The sequence below is a fragment of the Phalaenopsis equestris genome, unplaced genomic scaffold (assembly GCF_001263595.1).
Source record: "Phalaenopsis equestris unplaced genomic scaffold, ASM126359v1 Scaffold000428, whole genome shotgun sequence".
NCBI lineage: Eukaryota > Viridiplantae > Streptophyta > Magnoliopsida > Asparagales > Orchidaceae > Phalaenopsis > Phalaenopsis equestris.
Window position 1 is genome coordinate 4,712,768 of NW_018164869.1, and position 22,679 is coordinate 4,735,446.

Consider the following 22,679-nt stretch of genomic DNA (forward strand, 5'->3'; position numbering starts at 1 on the left):
CAAAGGAATGTTAAAGTTCTACAGTAATAAAATTAAAGAAATTTCTATATTTGTAATTTATTTTAATGAAATTGTAATTAAATATATCATATTATATATAAGCATCTAAATAACTCAATGAATTCAATGAAAGATTAATTAAACTCAAATTCATTAATTTATGGTATAATTATCTGATTAACAGTAATTACAACATGATAAACATAAATAAGAAGAATAAGCAATTTTAATGAAATATATAAAACCTTTGGGGCTAAATATATGCTAGAACATAGATAAGACATAATTAAGAAAATTTAATCAAATTACCATGATGTCCACTTTCATTGATTGAGCAATTAATATTACAATTAACATAATTATCATATAAAATCAAATTTAGCAAATTTAACTAATATATTGGGAAGTTCGAATAATATAAATGTGATAACTTATAAATTTGCAAACAGCTCATTACCACTTCTCTTTCTTACAATTACAAATTGTTATGAAACGACAAATAAACAAAAGTTTAAACATTACTCCATTTCGTCCAGTCGTCACCTAATTATATTAAACTAGATTTAACATAACAATCCTCTTCCTAACGCTTCGACTCCTAGAGTCCAAATACACGTTCTCTCAGACTCAGCTGCCATTAAAACCTTTCATGAAAACACAACACCAAAGCCAAGGATGAATTGCCACAACAGAACCTCCATTTCTACCTGTTAACAGGCACCCGAAGCTTGGGGGCATTGTTGAAGAAGCCATCACAATCTCCATGAATGATCCTCTCATACTGCGATTGCTGATCAGAGGAGCAGAAGCCAAGATTCTGCTGGATATCAGAGCCGGACAAATGGGCTGCTCCTGCGGTACTTGAAGAATGCTGAGACTTCAGCTCCGGAAGCTTCTTGGTGTTTAGGAACCTTCCGCCGGTACCTCTCGCCCTCTTCATTGCATGCTGGTGCCGAGACTCGTGGAGATATGGCTGAAAGGGAAACAAATGTTCAAGTTGCAAATTTAAGATTGGAAGATTTGCATACATGCCACTTACTTTCTATGTTCTTACATATCCAACGCTTAAACTTTAATTTTTACATATACACCTCCTTCCCTGTGCTTTAAAAAGTGCATTCCACATTTTAAAAGGTAAAATTGTATGAAAGATTTCGGTGGTATAAATGTAAAAAGTAAAGTTTATGTGTTAGGTACGTAAATACATAAGAATTTGGTGACATGTATGGAAACACCGTTTTAAGATCTTATAGAGAAAAATGTCAAAATGATCCCCTAAATTCTTCGCAAAGGGTCATAAGTGCGATTTTAGTCCCCAGAGTCCTTTAATATGGGTTGAAAAATCTCCAATGAAGTCTATTTTAGCCCACATTAGAAAAGTCTAGGGACTTCAACAATTTTATAAATTCTGATACTAAAATGACCTCTTGTAAATAGTCAAGAGATTATTTTGAAATTTTGCTCGTTTTATAACAGTATATATGTGTGCTGATTAGAGATGGTTATAAGAAGACTCGGACCTTGCGAATTTTAATAGTTTTGCTTTGAGATTCTAACTTTGCACGATGCTCTCTCCTTCTGAGGATGGCATGATATTGTTTAGCATTAACATATATGGGTTCTTCTCCTGAAGGCTGAACCGACAATGCAAAACGAGAGGAAGGTGGCATGCCCATCATTTGAGGATGAACCTGAAGATGCAGATAGGTGACAGTATAGTCATAAATATTAATATGGAGTAGAACTCTTTTTGAAACAGGAGAACCCAGCTCCAAGAAGAATAGCAGACTATGAAAATAGATCAAGTTAAGCCTGGAGAAGTCTGAGGTTTTGAGCATATTGAATTACTAGAAATGAATAGAACGAATTAGCAAGAACAGGTTCACAATGCTTGGTAATGGTTATAATGCAACCTACATAACTATCTAATAGATGTCGACATGACATTAATTGCGAGAATCTATTTTACATCAATGAGACCAAACAGAACTATTCCTACTGAAATCATTATGTTCCCTACAAAAATTTCAGAAATGGATTTCATGTCTATTAAAAAAAACTTGGCAATTAATTCAGCATTTGATAGTCAACATAAAACACCACCATGAATTTCATCAAGTGGGACTAAATTTAATTAAGACTGCAGCCATCTTTCCATCCTCTTCTGGCACCACCTTATTGATTCATGGTGTCCCAACTACCTACTCATCAATTCATAAACTGTTAGAAATATTCAGTTATTATTATTCCCTGATGCTATATGTTTTCTATTAGAAGCTCTCAAGGATTAATATAATACTATACAAATGCAGAAATAAAATAAGCAGCACCAAGTCTCTCCATTTTTTGTCATGATATCATAGCTTCAGGTTTTCTTCTCTTTGTATTTTCATTAATACAGACTTCATCACTACATTATCACAATTTTACAACTTTTATTATTGCATTTTGTCGAGATGTGTATGAGATGAAAATAAGGTTAGGAGAATTAATTCTAATTTCCTTAATTAAGGGAATTAGAATTAATTGGTAATCCCTTAAATTGAGGGAATTAGAATTAATTTGTAATCCCTTGAATTAAAGGAATTAGTGAAATAGTTTCCTAGTTTTTCTACTTGTAATCTCCTATATAATACCTTGTATTATCAATTCAAAGAAGTAATTGAAATACAAAATTATTTCTCTGATTTCCCACATGGTATCAGAGACCGGGCTCAAACCCTAGAGGACACCGCCGTCTGCTGCAGCCATTCGATCCTTTCCGCTTAGGGTCATTCGGCTCTCCTCCGCTATTCTCATCTAGGGTTGCTTGCTGCTCACGAGGAAGATCGTCAAGAAGCGCGTAAAGAAGCAGATCTTGCGATCGCTCTGAGGATTCTTTTGCCACTGAATTTTGTGCCGCCGAGCCGCTGATTCCTTTGTTGCTGAGCCGCTTTTTTGCCGCTCCTGAGCCGCTGATTCTTTTATTCGCTGCCTTAATTGCTGCGATTCTTTTACCGCTACAGTCGTTGATTCCAGCCTTAATTGCTGCGACTTCCTCTTCTCCATCATGTCAATGTCCGAAACCACTATCTCCAGCAATTCCAACCCTTCTGAAGAATCCAATGTTGTTCAAAAAATTGGAGAGTTGCAGAATATTCGGGCATCCAACAGGTTCAATGGGAAGAACTATCTCAAATGGTCCCAAATTGTCCGCACATACCTAAAGGGCAAAGGGAGGCTTAATCACCTACTTGGAACCGGACAATGAAAAAGGGATCCAGCATCTATAGCATGGGAAGAGGAGGATTCCATGATTATGTCCTGGCTATGGGATTCTATGGCAACAATCAGTGACACTTGCATGTTCATGAATACCGCAAAGGAAATCTGAGACTATCAACCGCACATACTCGAAGACCCGTGATGATGCCCTTGTGTATGAAATCAAGGCAAAAATCGGAGCCACCAAACAAGGAGACAAATCTGTCACAGAGTATACAACTCTGTTGCAAAATCTTTGGCAGGAACTGGATCACTACCGAGTAATTGAGATGAAATGCCCTGATGATGTTGCCACTTTGAAGAAGTTCATTGAGAAGAATCGGATATATGATTTTTTGGCAGGATTGAATTCTGAATTTGATCATGTTAGGATCCAAATCCTCGGCAAGGAGGATACACCGTCTCTAGAAGAGACAATCTCATTAATTCGAGCAGAAGAAAGTCGGAGGAGTGTCATGCTTGAACCACATACTATGGATGGGTCAGTCTTAGCAGCAAAAATAAATCAGGAGAAGTTGAAGAATGATCTGCTTAAACACTCGGGTAGAGATAACCAAGGGAAGGAGAACAAAGACAATCTGTGGTGTACTTATTGCAAGAAACCAAGGCATACAAGGGAAAAGTGTTGGAAGCTGAATGGTAAACCTCCAAGCCGAGAATGGGGCAACCGTGGGGGGCAACAAAGGCCTCAAGCGCATATGGCAGAGCAACCCAATATTGAGAAAAATTCAGCAATAGGGGAGTTCATCAGTGAAGAGATTGAGAAATTGAGAAGCTTGTTGGGATCTCTTGAGAAGCCTTCTGGAGCATGTTCGATAGCTCTTTCAGCTAAAACTGTTTGCATGAATGTCTTAGACAAATTCTATACCAACTCTTGGATCATAGACTCCGGTGCTACTAACCATATGACCCCCACATCTCAACTCTTCCACGCCTATACCCAATGTCCAGGTAATAGAAAAATTATCATGAACAATGATTCTTTAGCTCCCGTTGTAGGGATTGGTGATATACATATCATACCTAGCCTTATCCTTAAAAACGTTCTTCATGTACCCAAATTGTCAACAAGTTTTGTGTCCATCAAAAAATTGACTCATGATCTCAAATGTTATGCTGTTTTTTTCCCTTCTTATTGTGTTTTTCAGGAATAGGACTCGGGGAGGAGGATTGGACTTGCTAAGGAAAGGAGCGGTATTTACCACCTTGAACCATCCCAGACAATTAGGAGCAATGTGACTTCATCTTTCCTTAGTTCCTCGAACAAAGATGTCATTTGACTGTATCACTTACGTCTTGGTCATCCCTCTTTTGAGGTTCTAAATATATTGTTTACACATTTATTCCAAGGATTAGAAATTTCTGAGTTTCATTGTGACATTTGTGAATTGGCAAAACATACCCGTGAATCTTTTCCTATTAGCAATAAAAGTTCTTATCTTTTTCATCTGATTCATAGTGACATATGGGGTCCTTTCACTATACCTAATGTTTCTGGGGCTCGTTTGTTTGTATCCTTAATTGATTATTGCACCCGGGTTACATGGCTCTTCCTTCTTAAAAAAAAAAAAATCTGATGTTAGCACTGTTATACCTAATTTCCATTTAATGGTTCAAAATCAATTTGGGGTCAAAATAAAAGGCTCTAGGACAGACAATGCTAGAGACTACTTCAATCAAATTCTATCACCTTATTTTCTATCACAGGGGATTATCCATGACTCATCATGTGTGGACACACCCCAACAAAATGGGGTAGCTGAAAGAAAGAATGGGCATTTACTCAACACCACCCGAGCCTTACTATTTCAAAAGAATGTTCCTAAGTCCTATTGGGGAGAAGTCGTTCTTACTGTCATATATATGATCAATAGACTTATCTCCCGTGTGTTAGAAAACAAAAACCCCATAGAGGTCCTAAATAGATTCTACCCTCACCTCAGAACCTCAAATAGCCTCACTCCCAGGGTATTTGGGTGTACTGCCTTTGTTCATGTCCACAAACAACATAGAGGGAAGCTAGATCCTAAAGCCATCAAATGTGTTTTCCTGGGTTACTCCACTCAAAAGAGATATAAATGTTACAACCGCTCTACCAGAAAATTTTACATCTCTGCAGATGTCACTTTCACAGAAAATAAACTCTTTTTCCATGTCATCTCTTCAGGGGGAGATTTCCATGATGGAATATAGTACTTGTGAGCCCTTTGAACCACTTAAAACCCTTGACCTTCCACATGTGTCAGCCCGTGTTGTTAAACCTAAATCAAACTCTCCTCCTGTTCCAGCTGAACCCGAGTCCTCTGAACCAATCACATCTGAGTCACCTGATCCTGAACCCTTATCATCTCCTACTCCAACCAGTGTCACTCACGATTTCCCAAGATTTCCTCAAGTGTATTCAAGGAGAAAGGTCGTTCCTGAACTGACACAAGTCCAAGAATCCAATCCACTTTATCCACTATCTCACTATGTATCTCTCAAGCGTCTATCACCAGCCCACAAAAGATTCATTGTGAATTTGAACACCATTGTCATTCCTAACAATGTCTGAGGCATTGTCAAAAGGGGAATGGAGGGACGCTATGAAAGAGGAAATGAGTGCATTAGAAAAGAATAAAACATGGGAGATCGTTGACAAACCGAAGGAAAAAAAACATTGTTGATTGCAAGTGGATTTTTACATTGAAGTACAAGGCTGATAGATCCCTTGAAAGATATAAAGCAAGGTTAGTAGCTAAAGGGTACACTCTGACTTACGAGGTGGATTATCAGGAAACATTTGCTCCAGTTGCAAAAATGAACACAGTGAGAATTCTGTTATCATTGGCTGCTCACTTCAATTGGCAACTGCTACAGTATGATGTTAAGAATGCATTCCTTCATGGTGACCTAAATGAGGAAATCTACATGAACATCCCTCCGGGATTTGAAGGGGACACAGGTAACAAGGTGCAAGCTGAAAAAGGCCATTTATAGGTTAAAACAATCTCCTATAGCATGGTTTGGCAGATTTGCAAGAGTCATAAAGGAATCTGGGTACAAACAAAGCCAAGGTGACCACACTCTTTTCATTAAACATTCAGTTGTAGGGGGAGTGACTGCTCTTTTAGTCTATGTGGACGACATCATAGTGACTCAAAATGATGAGAAAGAAAAGCATGAATTGAAGATGGGACTAGTAAAAGAATTTGAAACAAAGGAACTGGGGAAATTGAAGTACTTCCTCGGTCTTGAGGTGGCATATTCCACACAGGGGATCTTCATATCTCAGCAGAAGTACGTGATTGATTTATTGGCAGAAACAGGGAAGACTGGGTGTAAGCTAATCTCTACTCCAATAGATCCAAACTATAAGCTGGGAGAAGCTAAAGAAGAACCAGCTCTGGATAAAAGAATGTAGCAGAGATTGGTTGGCAGACTCATATACCTTACTCACACTGGACCAGACATAGCATATTTTGTAAGTATGATCAGTCAATTCATGCATGATCCAAAAAAACCTCATCTTCAGGTTGCCTACAGGGTACTGCATTACTTGAAAGGCAATCCGAGAAAATGAATCTTGTTCAAAAGGAATGACGATCTTACTCTGGAAGCCTACACTGACGCTGACTATGTTGGCTCCCTTAGTGGATAGAATATTAACTACATGATATTGTACTTTTCTTGGTGGTAGCCTAGTGACATGGAGGAGCAAGAAGCAGAATTTAGTGGCAAGGTCATCTGCATAATCAGAGTTCAGGGCTATTGCTCAAGGATTATGTGAATTACTGTGGTTGAGAATCATTTTGGATGATTTGAGAATCCAATGAGAGGGCCCTATGAAGCTCTACTGTGACAGCAAGTCAGCTATTAATATAGCTCATAATCCTATACAACATGATATGACAAAACATATTGAAATTAATAGACATTTCATCAAAGAAAAACTGGAGGAAGAGTTAGTGTGTATGTCATATGTTCCATCAGAAAGACAATTAGTCGATGTTCTAACAAAGGGGTTGAACAGTTCAAGTTTCCATGATCTTGTATCCAAGCTGGGAATGGAAGACATCTATTCCTCAGCTTGAGGGGGAGTGTCGAGATGTGTCTGAGATGGAAATAAGGTTTGGAGAATTAATTCTAATTCCCTTAATTAAGGGAATTAAAATTAATTGGTAATCCCTTAAATTGAGGGACTTAGAATTAATTTGTAATCCCTTAAATTAAGGAAATTAGTGAAATAGTTTCCTAATTTTTTCTACTTGTAATCTCCTATATAATACCTTGTATTATCAATTCAAAGAAGTAAGTGAAATACAAAGTTATTTCTCTGAATTCCCATACATTTGTATAATCTTGCAGCCTTCATTGTTGCTCTTACTTAATTTTCTACTATATTTCTATAACTGAAGTCATTAATGCCGAGATGCATCAAATATTTCTCATTGTGATAGCTTTCATCATCGCATTGATGCAAACGAGTCCAATTGTTTCCGCCTTATTGTTGCATTGTTGAATTTCTTTTCTTTTTTTTTTTTTGTGAAAAGAATCACGACCGTGATATTTATAGACAAAAATAACAATATTAGGCACCATTGGTCTCAGGTTCTCTTGGAATTAAGCGATGCGATCTATGTATAGACAAAAATAACACTATTATTAGAGTTTGTAAGTTTCCTATTAAAAGCTATCCTAAAATTTTATAAATACTACATAAATTTTGAAAAAAATACTCAACCAATTTTCTTCAATTCTCGTTAGTTAACTATCTCAAGATGACTAGCTAGCCACTGATTCGTGGAAGGTAGAAGCTTGTCGGTGGGTCAGAGAGCACAAAACTGAGGGTATAGTCATCAAGAAATCGGAAAATGTTAATAGTATGAATGGAACAAGAAGACTACATAATTATTTAAAATAAAACTATATGAAAAGATTGACTTTTAAAATTGGTTGTATTCGAATTATAAATTTTCAAATACAATAATTACAAGCGTGTAGAGACTAGAGACTAGACTATAAATACCCTTAGGCATAGTTTGTAAGCTAAGCAATGAATCCGAAGAGCTATCCAATCACAAAAAGAAAAAAAAAAACTGCCAAGAAATGAGCATAAAAAATATTTAAAACCAAAATCCTAAACTTCTGCCTTTCAGAAGAAAATTGAAAGCAGAACTCACAACAGCATGAGAACCATAAGCAGCTAAGCCTCCCGTGTATTGTGCATCAGCATAAGCATATGGAATAAAAGACTGCATGGGAAAACAGGAAAAATCATAAAAACATGAATATCAAGGCACTGAATCCATATATGTAAATGGAAGTATGCAGGATATTTAGAAGATGAAAGAAAAGTTTTTTTATTGATGAAAAGAGATTATCTCACTCAAAGCCAGCAATAAATTAAAAACTTACAAGAGACTGGCTATAATCAAATTTTGTAGTTCCGGTCAAAACTTGCGATTTCTCCTCTGGTAAAACCAGTTTTGTCTGACCCTCTTTGAGTTTCTCATTTGCATGTTCATTACCTAAAGTGAAATAAAAATTAAATAGTCAAAGCAAATGTCATCATCAAAAAGAAAGAATGAAGCTTAACAGGACTTGTACTACTTATCGATAATGTAATACATAATTAAAAAAGGAGGATTTATAGCACCACTAAGAGTTGATTCATGCTAATTTTTCAGTACTAGCCACGTGGAATCGAGCAATTGAATTAAATGTTTGAGAAGGTCATAGTGAAAAGAAAGAGCTCTCGGTTCCTAATCCGACCACTCAACCACATGCTGTGACACAGGACCGCCTACCAGTCAAGCTACTCAAACGTCCTGGTGTGCATTCCCCGCGCTTCTGCTGGTGCTCCCTAGTGAGCTTACAGCGTCTTACTTGATTTGGTTCTTGGGTACAACAAATTTTGTCTTGTATTTGTGGAGTCCATCCTTTAGATTTTGGCTTGAAATATCACTGGTGATGTGGATGCCCCGGCGCAAACTAGTCTGAATGAGGGTGGAGCGCACGTCGCACGGTAGGAGAGAGCGGTCGGCTCTCTAGCAAGGATGGAGTAAGAAAAGTAAATAAATTTGGAAGGACGATAGAGGTCATCACTCAGGAAAAGCAAACACCCTTCATGCGAGCCTCCCAAACATCCAAAAAAGCACATGAGAGTAATTTTTTTAAGATAGATAAGGTTTAAATTAACCAAACCTCTCTTAATGTTGAGTTAATATTTATTTAGATATAGGATCAAAATTTCCTATGGCACAAGACTCTAGTTAATTTTCAATCCCACTTGTGGGAGAAATCTCTCAATTAAAAATGTTACTTGTGCACAAAGTTTAGGCTTGGAGTCAATGTCTAAGATTAAATTTAATTCATGAATGTTGGCTTGGAAGTAGATGCAAACAAAATCCCAGGATTATAACATAACAGTTATAGCAACGGACCCAACAACCAGTATCGGAGGTCTTCAAGTTGTGCAACTAAGAAGTTTGATTAACCATAGTTACCATTCTTAGGAATGGCATGACTAGGAAGTAAAGATTTTGTGACTATAATTCATAGAGCTACAAGGTGAGTGCCAGGTGCAATTCATAGGAGTTGCGTACAACTCAGTTCAATGTGAATGTAAATAGCAACATATCTAAGTGGATTTAAGTAAATTTGACACTCCTTTTTTTTATTTAAAATATCCTAAACATTACCTAATGAATGATTAATCAATTGGCCCCTAGTTTCAATCCTAATATAATTAGGACGATCAAATCTTAATGGAGATCAATTGAATTTTAGCAAAGCCATATAAATCCCCAATTTCATAACTATGAGGCAAAAGGTCCATATGGGGCTTCTTTTCACAACTTCGTTTTTTTCACACCAAAAAAGAAAAAGAAAAAAGAAAGTAAGAAGTAACTTTCTATAATCAAATCAACTAGATTTTGTTCAAGAGCAACAACAAGCCTTTATCCCATTAAGTAGGGTCGGCTACATGAATCCCTTCTCTCCATTACATCATATCGAGTGTCATATTTTTGTTTAATTCTAATAGATTAAGATCATTTTTTTATACAATATGCCCAAGTCTTTTTAGGTCTACATCTGACTTTCTTAACATAAGTCGAATCTAAAACATCTACTCTCCTAATTGGATCATCACAGGGTCGATGCTTAATGTGACCAAACCATCCAAGACGACTCTCTCTAATTTTACCTACCACTGGAGTTAAACCAACCCTATCACGGATATATTCATTTCACATTTTGTCTCCACGTATCGCCCATCCCATTACGGACAGATGCGGGCAAATAAGTTAGTCCATGAAACAAATATTATGATAAGAACTTGGAGTATATATACTCTCACAGATAAATTAATAAAATTAGCAAATATTATGGTTCATATGAAGATAAATATCTCAAGCATTCAAGAAAATACATGGGTCGAAGAAGAGGCTAGCGAGATTAATAGCTTACATTTTAAATTTTGATATTCAGGTAAGAGTCACACTAGAAACGGGATATGTGTAATTATATATAAGAGTTTGAAAGATAATATTGTAAAAAATTAATAAAATTGGAGATAATCATAACCTAAAAATTGTTGATATTAAGATTTTTAAGGTTATAAGTGCATGTGTTCCTGAAGTAGGTTTAGACAAAGGTTCAAAATAAAAATTTTGGAATAACCTAGAAAAATTAATATAAATAATATATATTGAAGAGAGAATTTTTATCGGAGGAGATTTAAAAAAACATAAGTAGTAAAAGATTTTAGAAATATTCATGGCGGTTATAATTTTTGAGTGATTAATGAAGAAGGTATAACCATATTAGATTTTAATTTAATATATGATTTAGTTATTGTCAATACCTTATTTTAAAAAAGAGATAAACATATTATTACTTATAAGAATGAATATAATAAACACCAATTTATTATTTATTTATGAGAAAAAGGTATTGTAGAGAATGTCAAGATTGCAAGGCCATTCCAATTGAAAATTTAAGTAAATTTAAGTATTGAACATCGATTATTAGTTCTGCATATTAAGATTGGAAGTTGTAAGATAGAGAATAAACTACACCCTTCATCATTATTTAAAAAAAAAAAACCTATTACCTGACTTTTAAAAAGAAAAACCCTATAATACACAATGCAACTTCCAAAAAATGTATTTAACCATAATAATTTTACAATGAATTTTATAGACAGCTATAATCAGTTTGACTAGACACTTGCCATGGTGATTGATCCTTACCCAACTAATCAAACTCAATTGAATCCAACTTTATTGAAGAAAGGTTATAATTTATTTAATGAATACCATAGATGACAAATCAATCCACTTAACAATTACTTTATGGGTAACTAGAGGACCACAATGTACATGAAAGAAACAAAGAAGCATTTATTATTATCCATTTAAATATCTGATGCTTTATAGTACATTTAGTAATTCAATTTTGTTTCAATGAGATGAATCTATCTCAACTTTGCAATCATAAATAGCACCACTAAAAATATTTTAAGGCACCTTCATGCCCCAAAAGATTTAATGTGAGCTCGCTAATACATGCATGCGGAGATATGTGTGCCTAAATGGCTAGTAACAGTATTTATATTTTCCACCAACAACTTAAGCCACTCAGGATGCATTTGTTTCAGCTTTTCGGTTCACGATCAGTTCAAAATCAGGTTTTGGAGTGTTTGGATCGAGCGTTTCGCAACTCCCGTTTTAAACACCGTTCTATTAATAAAAACACGGACGCGGCTCTTGGAGTATTTCCTGTCATTCCAATTTTTTATTCCTGTGGTTTAGCCCTTCTGCGTCTCGTCGTACCAGTTAACAATGGGTAAAAAATATGCAAAGAGATATATGGACAGTATTTGTTGTTTAATTTATTTATAATAAACTATATTAAAATATGAAAAATTGCATGGATTCCAAATATAAATAAACGTGCTCTCTAACTTAAATATAAATATTTGGGGGTGTGTGTGTAACAGCTGCTATATCTATTAAAACTGTGAATTTAAATATATCTATAAAAATTACATTGTTGACCTCATTTTTAGTGAGTTTTAGTCTCCTACTCCCAGAACCCAAAATATAGCCTTAGAAGTTCCTTGTTAACCATCCTAGCAGACTAGTAATGGAGTCCACCTCTTGTAAAACTTCAAACCACTTCTTGACTCATTTTTGTGAAGAACTGGCATGAGTGGTTCCAAGCACTCAACTTCTAGTTGTAAGAGCTAAAGACCAACATGTAAAGGGCCCGAAAATGAGTTCTTATAGGATCAAACAGCCTTAGGTGAACCCTTTGTGACCCGATTACTCGCGAACGCCGCAATTCACGCATTCACTGCACCACACATGACTTTGACTTGGTTTGACTTGCCCACCAGTGAGTTTGTCCGGACGATCTCGGATGACGAAACGAACCGCACCGACGCGTCCGGAACGTCAACTTTAGCCAAGAAGGACACCCATATCGTTATGGTTTCGCGTGCGAGTAAGTAGCACGAAAATCGATGCACTACTTTTTTATTAGCGGGACGCGGGCCCGGGCTCAACTCGGGTTCGACTTGGGTTGGATGCGCGTTGAACACGGGCTAATCACCCCAGCTCAAATATTTTCAAAATTCAAATTTTAAATTTCAAATTGACCATTTAATCTCACATTAATTGGGTCAAATTGAAATTTAATATTTGTCTAACAAGCTTTCCCCCGCATGGAAGGTATTTAATTTGGCGCTTAACCGATACTCGCGTATATACCTTTACGGCTCTCCTCCCTCAGTATTGAAGCACTCCATCTTCCTCTCACGACGAGACTCGGCTCCCCCCTCAGCACCGAGTCTCGACTGCTCGACTCCCGCTCGCCTTCTCCCCCTCTCCGCACTGCGCCTCTTCCTCCTCTTGCCTGATTCCTTCCTTCGGCACTAGAGTCCCCCGCCCGACTCGCCTCCCCCGCTCGCCTTTTCCCTCTCCCGAGCTTTCTCTGCTTGATCCCGCCCAACTAGAAGGGACGAGGCGCTCGACCCTTTGCTATGCCGAAAACCTTCGCTTCGCTCTTCCTTCTCACGCCGAACAGCAGCTCGACGCTGCTCTCCTTGAACCAAAGGTCGCGCTCCCTCGATCCCACTCCTCCGCTTGCTTGCTCTCCTCTGCGACTCAACACTGCGAACCGAGCTCCCATCTCCCGCTCGCCTTTGCTCCTTTGATCGGCACCGAAGAAACTCAGCTCCTTTCTCTCTCGATCGCAGCTCTAGCCGAAGCTCCCCGAAGCTCGCTCCTGCTGTGCCTTCTCTCGCGCGACGAGAATTTTTCGTCCAGCAGCCCTAACCGAATTTCCTTCACCTACGGCAAACCTCCTACTCGATTATCTCAAGGCCTCCACCGAAGAGATTTTAGGAAGGTGAATTCTAAACCATTTTTTTTATCGAATTGCAAATAATGGCCCCTTTTGTTTGTCTCTGATTTGTGGATTATGTGATTTAAGATTGAATGCCTACTTGATTTATTTATGGATTTATGAAGGATCTTAGCTCTTCTTTAGAGTTACTGTTTGGAGCCATAAAGTTTTATATCCCTGAAATGTGCTTAGAATTTTGTTAAACATGCTTTGCCTAGGTTTTTAAAGAGTAAGTTATGTCAATTTGGAGTGCTTTATGATTGGTTGTTTCAGTAAGCTTATTATCCGTGGCACTTTATCTTGTGTGTTTTGATTATCCACTGTTCTTTTAAATGTACTAGCCATGTTTACTTGTTTTTATCTAGGAATCATCTGATATGCTAGTGTTACAATGATCTTGTGTAGGCATGGGGAAATGGAATCATTCTTCATTAAATTCAAACTAATGTTTAATAGTTGTTAAAATCGTGGGCTTGCTTACGTCAACCATGAATTATTGAATGTGAACTTTTTCCTAAATGAGTCTTTCTTCTACTATTATTCCAATATTCTTTACTGGAATCTACTGATTTTTTTAGAAGGATTCACATACGTATCACATAATTCTCATGGATTTACATTTATGGCACCTTAAGTTTTAATCCCTCTGCATACGCATCTTTGCGCACACGCGCTAGAAGCCGTATTGATGTTGTTTTGACATGACACAAAAGATTTGGGTGGTATAAATGTAAGAATTGAAGTCTAGTTTGGAGATATGTTAACACAAAGGAATTGTGGGGTATACGTGCAATTTTTTATTCGATTCTTCTTGGCCGGTTGCTCGGTATTATCGTTGTTTTGATGAAGGATTAGGATGTCGTTCTAGCTTGTCATTCTTATTGTTTTGCCTCGACTCTTTCACTGTTTGGAAATTATATATTGCTGGTTTCGGAGGCTTTATATGCCACCCGGGTGTTGATTTATCTACTGTTTTGGGGGTATTTGTGCCCCATTTTAATGCTGATTTTGAGGGACTTTTCTTGTTGTTTTAATGTTATTTTGAGGGTAGTTAAATGCATGGTTTTTGGGACCGTTAAGGGGCTTGTTTTGCTGCACTTTCTTTGGTCCGCTTGGTGGCTTATGGGTTGCACTTTTTTGTTCAATTTTGTGGCTTTTGAACTGCACTTTTCTAAGTCTCTTGTGGCTTTTGGATCTCATTTCTTTTTATGCTGAATTGGAAAACTTTTGGGCCGATCAAAGCATTGTCTTGGGACGAACTTAAGCACTCTTCTCGGGAGTCTAATTAATTACACTTGTTAAAAGATTTTAAACGCTTTTAGGTTGATTCACTTACTATTTCCTCATTGGATTTGTTAGTTTTGGAAGTGGGTCAACCTTCCCTTTTCGTTTGTTTTGTTATTTTTGTTAAATTGTCAAGTCAAAAAAAAATGAGAATTTCTGATTTAATTATTTGGAAAACACTTAGAAATAATTGAAAATTAGTTAGAAAATACTTAATTGAGGGTATAATGCCTAAATCACTTTAAGCACAAGTTAAAGTATAGGCTTCCTAGATTTTAGGAGCATACCGTAGGTGAGAGTCTATCCACTTAATTCTCAGCATAGGTTCTAGATTTGAGGAGCACACCCTAGGTGGGAGTCCACCCACCTAATTCTCAGCATAGGTTTTTAGATTTTAGGAATACACCCTAGGTGAGAGTCCATCCACCTAATCCTCAGCACAGGCTTCCTAAATTTTAGGAGCACACCCTAGGTGAGAGTCCATCCACCTAATTCCCAGCATATGCTTCCTAGATTTTAGGAGCACACTCTAGGTGAGAGTCCATCCACCTAATTCTCAGCATAGTCTTCCTATATTTTAGGAGCACACCCTAGGTGGCGTTCATCCACCTAATTTTCAAATAAATAATGAAACTTGACACTTGACCCAGATTCATAAACTGATCAAGACACTAGACACCAGGATGCACCGAGACGTAGTCAATGCTTCCTTAATTAAATCAACAATGAAATTCCCTCAATGACTTAACCTACAATGAAACCCAGTGCATCGGGATTTGAGCTTGAATATTACACTCAAATCCTCCTGGCAATTGGGGAAATTTGTTAACGCCACATATGAATCATCGGACTAATATGGGTCTAGGGTCTAGGTGGCGAGGGCGATGACGACATTGCTTATATATATATATATATAATGTCGATACTATATTTAATGTTTAAGTGCTACAATGCTTAAGCACGGACAAAAGTATAAGAAAACAATGTAGGACTGCTATAATTGAAAATATAGAACACAAGTATGATTTTGACCCTATATTGTCGGTAGATGATGTCTTCTTCGTTGTCTTCTCGCTTGATCTCCTTCCCCTTTGACCTAGCCAAGGATTCCCTGATCAACCCCTGGTTATGATTCGCAGCTAGAGCAGTCTGTATGGCCTTGGATTGCATCTCTATGATGCTTTTTCATCATCTTCTGCATTTCCCCTATGCTTCAACTGCATCATTCATTCGACTTTCAATAAACGAGAATCTGTCCTCCATGATAGCAAACATTTCCTCCATTCCGGATCGAATTTGCTCCACCTCTCGTTCTAGTACATCAACTTTCTTTGTTTTCACCCCACCAAGATCTATGTTATGATACCAATTTGTTACATCTTGGCACCAAAATCAGCAAATAAACCACGGCAAAAACGCAATAAATAAGGGGAAAAACACAAATAAAGACTGCTCTTACCACAATCAAAGGAAAACACAAGCAGGATAAAAAGGATGATCTATTTTCGAGGGTAGATCGATCTCCCGCACCCTAGATGTCGCTAGAAACAAGACCAAAGAAAAAAAAACACAGCATCCACCAAAATAATGCATGAAAGAAAAAAACCCCCAAGTTCCACCCTAATAGAATCCTCATACAGCATTTGAAAATTTTCCTTCTAAACTTTCCCTCCAACTCCCCTCAAGATTATAGCCCTAACGGGCCCCACCCGCTACTTTCCTTCCTCTGCCACCGCCTGGGATTGCTCGACTGCTTCCTGCGAAAAGGATCAACCCGTCTGTAGAGGGGACGGGCCAGTTGGAAGGCATTCAACAGGTCCCTGCTAGACCGGTCCCTCCCATGGCGTAACACTTCCATAGGAGAAAATAATCCAATGGCATGATTTTAGTAGGTTAAGCTACTCATTGAAAGAATATGGTTCTAAGCAAGTATTGTTAGATAAGACTTGTGAATAGTATCTTCACTCCTTAAGAGTAATCTCCATGTAAAGATAAAGTGTTCTTTAGACATAGCTCTAGCTTCGTTAGATCTAGACTAGATAGGAAGTCAATATCAGGATATGCATAAATTGTTGAAGGTAATTTGGTAATTTAGAGTAATACGAAGAAAATAGCGGTAGCATCAACTTGTAAACAAGTTGAAAACCATACTCTTCATAATGCAACTACAAGGGCTACAATTCTCTTGAATAAACTTGCATTCAGTCTAAAGGAGCCTATGAAAATTTTTGTGATAATACAACTGCCAAATTGCAAATAATCCAACATAACCGCACAAACTAAGCATGCCACGCTCGGTGGTAAGCGGTAACTGCATCAAAAAAAATTTAATTAGTAATATATTAGTGTATCCTGCACATGTTCACCATGAGATTTCAATTATCTACTAGGCTAATTAAGTTATATCAAATCGCATAACAATGCAATTTCAAGCTCCTTAAACAATACTTGAGCAGCATGATGGCTGCAAAGGAGAGTGTGGAAGGAAAATTTGTCCAATTATAAATAAATGCGTGTAATGTAAGCCCAATAAGTCAATTTCGGCACATGACTCCAAAAAGAAACGTGATAATGAATCTAGGAGTACGGGCATGCATTAAATCTTGCAAATGCTTGGAATTATATAAAAGTGTAATCAACCCAAAAAAACAAAGTAATTTGCATGATGCTCCCTAACATTAAAGTGATGCAATCATAAAGAATTAAATTAATAACATCTTTTATCCTGAAAAACAAGGAACCATTAGCAATTTGTTGTAATAAATAGATTAAAACATGAGAAAAAAGGAAAAAATAATTCATTCAGGAAAATCATCTGACAAACCCAAGGGAAAAACATTTATTTAGCCCTTACAAAAAGGAATAAGAAAATAAAATAAACAAATGAGTTATCTTTTAAAAAAGCCTACAATGGAGGAGAAAGGAAGGTACCTTTGTCATTTATCTTATTCTGAACCGAACCAGATTGAGCTGAGAGACCCAATTCATTGTGGTTATCATCACTTTCTTTTGATAATTCACCATAGGAACAACCAGTGGACTGTGTAGATGATGATTCTTGCTCCATCTGATTTCCAGCTTGTTTTATCTGATCAGAAGCCAGAGGGTTCATGTTGGCAAATAAGCTAGTGGTGGTGGGGTACAACAAAATATGTGGTCCACATGAATTCCACCATGGAATGCTATTACTTGGATAACTGTATGCAGATTGGACTAGGTCTTGTTGTAAATCCTTATCGCTCATATTTTGTATTTGAGAGCCGCAAAAATTCCCACAAATTATGGTGCAAATTACTCGGTCTTTTATAGATGTGAGAAACTACTATCTGTAGCCAACTGTCAAAAAATTAAGAAAACTTGAGATGCCCTGATGAATAAAGGCGACTTTGCTTTCATATTAAAAAAGTTATAATAAAACTTTTATGTTCCAAGATAGAATGTGCATTTTTTTCAATGACAAGTTACAATTTTATCCGAATAATTGTCATCTATGTTCTCATACCAGAAGTCCTTATTTAGTTGGCATTATAAGTGGCAACTTCAAACAATAAATTTCCGAGACTGTAACATGTGGAATTTAGAACTCAGTGTAATTTAAAATCCAAGCAATATTAATGAGGACATATTTTGGAAAAGGTACTCATATCCAAGATTTGAGGCTTGCATTTTCTAAAGCAACCTCAACCAATAAAAGTTTTAGAATGCTCTAATTAGCAAGATATGTAAATAAGAAAAGATATTTTTAGTATTTTCTTGTTTGTTCAAAAATAGCACTTAAGTCAGAATGAACACCTGGAGCATGGTAGCCCGCTTCATCAGATGGCTGAAATTTGATGTTCTAGTTTTGATTTTATTTTTCAGTAATGTGTAATAGGCCCCACGGACAATTTAGACATTAGCTGCTTTATTTTGTTCTGGGCTTGAAATAAAGGATGACATTAGTGATGATTACGACTTAAATTCACCAGGCTCCTTCCTCTTCCATCCTCTTCTTCATAAATTCTATAAAAAATAGACTGATGACATTCACCCAATTAGGACCTACATTAGGCATCAGCAATATGATTGAACACTAAATTTCAAATTCTATCAGTGATTTGTAATTAGTGAAATATGTTTTTTTTTTATTTGTATTAGGAATTATTGTTCAAGAGAATATTATTTCTCAATTTTTATTTTGTTTCATTTGCTTGTAAATTTAAATGGTTCTTATTATATGTAGAAGACCGTGATGGTGAAGAGTAGATTATGATGATTTAATATTTTAAGCTTGATTCACATTATTGGAGTAGTCACCCCCCTCTCTTTTCATACTTTCAACTCTCCCACATCACTTTCTCTTCTCTCTCTCCCTCTCTAGCCACTCCTCTCTCTCTCCCTGCCCTTAGGACCCTCTTTTGGCAGCTTTTTTCCTTGCCTACATCGACAAGCAAGTCCTGCTTATAGCTATCGAGCGTGCACCCTATCCTAACTCCCTATCAGTGTCTCACACACCTTACCCCTCACAGTTATTCCTTGAAGTAGAAAAAAATAATTGAATTTGCGTAAGTAGTTTTGAATGAAAAAGAGTGCATACATGAAAAAAAGAAAATCCATCAGTCATACAAAAAAAATAACCAATGTTAATCTTCTTAAGAATATCGAATGTGCCGGAAAATGATATATTCTTGATAATGATTGATCACGATTAATTTGGCACATCCAAATAAATAAAATATAGATTGCAAAATTTTTAGAATTCAATCATTAAGTTTCTTCAAATCTCATGCTTATTGCAACTCAAATCCCACTTAGATAGTACTCTGCTTGATGCCTTAAATGATTTTTTAGTAATATTTTTCGATAAAAAAGTAATTAAAACCACAATCAAAAGTGAATCCCAAAATCTGGTAAACTATGAAAACTTCCGAAACCAGAATTTTTAAATCAAGTAAAAATCAAGTTTTAAAATACTAATTTATTCCATTACAACTTGATGATAATGGCCCGTTGGGCAAAAAAAAAATCTTAGAAGCCATCATTTCATTAACAGGACAACATTTGAGGCATCTCAGATATTTTTATAGATGAGGTAACTGATGAGCATTACAAAACAAAGTCGAAATCTAATTCAAAGGGTAAAATACTCAGCATTCTCAAAAGACATGTCTAAATGAAACATCTTACATTATGTCAATGTTAGCTGAACTTAAACAACAATATTTACTGCAATGCACAATATGTCAAAATACCCCTAAGATAATTGTGGTAATAATGCTACTTCTGCATATTACTGATATGGATACTGTTTGAAGCTTTACATGTCGTTGATTGCATGTTATGCCCAAAAATCATAAAGATTTAGAATATCTATTACACATTGTGTCAGTTACCGTCTGCTACATTTTCCTTCTTAAAGGTATAAATTTTCATGTATTTTTCTTATTTGATTTCTCATTTTCCAGAAAGAGTAAATTTTAACTTATTAAACTATAACCTTCCAAAAGTTTTCATATTCAAGCAATGGACTTATATTTCCCATGGCATTGAGGAATTGAAGATAAGGTCCATCTAAACTATCAATACTAGAAAACTAAGAAAAAAAAAACTTCCAGTTCCTCTCGATCGTAAGCGCCATCATGGCGACCTAAGCTAGGTTTTGTGTAAAAGAAATATTTCAACTTTTTCCATGGATTAGCATTATAAATTTCAGCAATCTAGTGATTTGAACAACAATCCAATATGCTTCAATGCAATTTTAAATTCTATGCCCAACCAAGCTTAATGACATTACTGACCAATGGCTCTCTATGCTTAAATCAATAACAGATTTCCAAGTCATCTCTACATAGAATTTGTTTTTTTAAGGATGCCATGCTTCTTGCAAATTTGATCAACATTTTGCTCAGTATTGATAACAAATATACGAACCTGGCATATATATAGACATAATAAGATAAATAGGGCAAAACCTCCAATTCTTGAACTAAAATTTTCTTTCAAATTCATAAACTCTAAAACTACATCGAGACATAGTTACAGTTAAAATCCACTTTTATTCAATGGAGCCTGTGACAAAAAATAAGCAAAAGAAAGAATCTCGCAACGATTAAGAAGCGCAATCATCCCGATCGGGAATAACACTTACACTTCTGCACCCAAACAACCTGAATGCAAGTTCAGAATCAAGCCGACTCACAGAAATAACATGAAAACTCAAAAACCTTACCAAAACTGCACCAAGATGCCCCAAACTCCATCAAGTTTACAGCATACGAAGAAATAATAAATTGTAATAAATAATACACAAAAACAAAACCCAGTATTCCACAACCTCTGCCGATCTACAAAAACAAACAGAAAAATCATAAACGCGACGCGGTCCGGGGCCGGGTGCATCGGTTCCTGGTCGGCGGCCCGGGTTCCAGCCCTACCACTGGGGGAAGAAGGTGACTACTGTTAGGTTATGTGCGCGCGTATGTGCTACCTCACTCAAAAACACCATGCAAATCGAACTCTCAAGTGGAGAAAGTGAAGAATCTCAGATGCATGGAATAAAAAAATATTGGTTTCTGGAAAAAGGGAAAACACCTCTTTGAGGAAGCATGTCCCCGGGCTCGAAACCCTTGGCTGCTTCGTCCTCCCGCTTCCCCCTTTTTATCTCTCCTGCTTCTTCTCCCAGAGCTGAATAATAAAGGATAAAATAAGCCATTAAGGAAGCTCTTGCCTAAATTATAGTACGGAAACAGGCCCTCTTAAAAATTTTAACGCTTGCTGACGTTAGAAAGTGTGGATTATCAATTACCATGAGGAAATAATAAATAAAAAGAAAAATATTACATAGTAATTTAATTTATTTGTTTACTTTTAGGAGGATTTGAGGGCACAAATCCAAGTATTTTATTAATAAAAATGTTTAATTATAAATATAAAAAAATAAAAAAATAGGTTCACAAAAATGATTAGACTAAAAGAAGTATCAAATTTGTTCACAACCCAACAAAATACTCATGTAAAAGGCTCTATCCTCGAATTTTGATTTGGCATTGAACCCCTAGAATTAATCACCAGATTGCAACCAGAAGAGTGCTAGAGATAAATGTATACATGAAAACTTCCAATAAGCCAGAAATATGAAGTTAAAACCAAGCTAGCAAGGAATTAAAAAAATTGAGGAACCTCTCCATGATCCAATTAATATCATCACAGATAGATCCAGATCAAAACCAACATAAGTAATTTGCAGGAACCATTGCGGACAAAGAAAATCCCTGAACAAATAATGAGCCATATTTATTAGTAAGATCGATCAAATATGAGAGATCAAGTCTCAGAGGCCATAGCGGTGTCATCACAACAACCCAGATCCACAAAAATTAAATCATAATTAATAAAACTTTTGCATTATATGTAGCTCATTAGTTGAAAATAGCAAAAAAAAGATTAAGAAATAAAGAATTAATTGTGTCTTATCAATTTCGAAAATAGTTGAAATAAGTGCATTATCTATAACTTATCAGTAATAAAGAAAGAAGAATGAGTAATAGAGAGAGTTATGCACTACTAAGGCATCTCTTGCAGTACATAAACAACATGAAAATGAATAAAACTATGCAAATAGGTTAATACCACCACAAATATGTTGTAAGCTAAAAATACTAACTTATATAAACCCAAAAGCCAAAGGACACCTAGCAACAACCCAAAACATCCAAAAAGCAAGACCATATAAATCCAACAGCCAAAGGTCAACAACA

The 22,679-nt window shown here is 36.3% G+C and overlaps 1 protein-coding gene across 2 annotated transcripts; it reads right to left on the reverse strand.

The window, feature by feature from the left end:
* Positions 1-416: 416 nt before the first annotated feature.
* Positions 417-21,606, reverse strand: LOC110027444 (nuclear transcription factor Y subunit A-7-like). 2 transcript variants are annotated; one of them, XM_020728890.1, is made up of 7 exons: positions 21,514-21,606; positions 21,257-21,358; positions 17,875-18,279; positions 8,662-8,774; positions 8,427-8,498; positions 1,521-1,691; positions 417-973 (listed from the first exon to the last, which is right to left on the reverse strand). In XM_020728890.1, the coding sequence occupies exons 3-7, from the start codon at positions 18,185-18,187 to the stop codon at positions 704-706; spliced, it is 939 nt and encodes a 312-aa protein (XP_020584549.1). In that variant the 5' UTR covers positions 18,188-18,279; positions 21,257-21,358; positions 21,514-21,606; the 3' UTR covers positions 417-703. The 2 variants fall into 2 exon arrangements, with proteins under 2 accessions (XP_020584549.1, XP_020584548.1); XM_020728889.1 differs by lacking the exon at positions 21,257-21,358.
* Between the last annotated feature and the right edge of the window lie 1,073 nt (positions 21,607-22,679).

Excerpts from the sequence above, each read along its gene's own strand:
- LOC110027444 (XM_020728889.1), bottom strand. The coding sequence starts at position 18,187 with ATGAGCGATAAGGATTTACAACAAGACCTAGTCCAATCTGCATACAGT. Across the intron at positions 8,499-8,661 it reads TTGATTATAGCCAGTCTCTT|TCTTTTATTCCATATGCTTA; the intron begins GTAAGTTTTTAA and ends TTTCCCATGCAG. Across the intron at positions 1,692-8,426 it reads CTTATGGTTCTCATGCTGTT|GTTCATCCTCAAATGATGGG; the intron begins GTGAGTTCTGCT and ends CTGCATCTTCAG.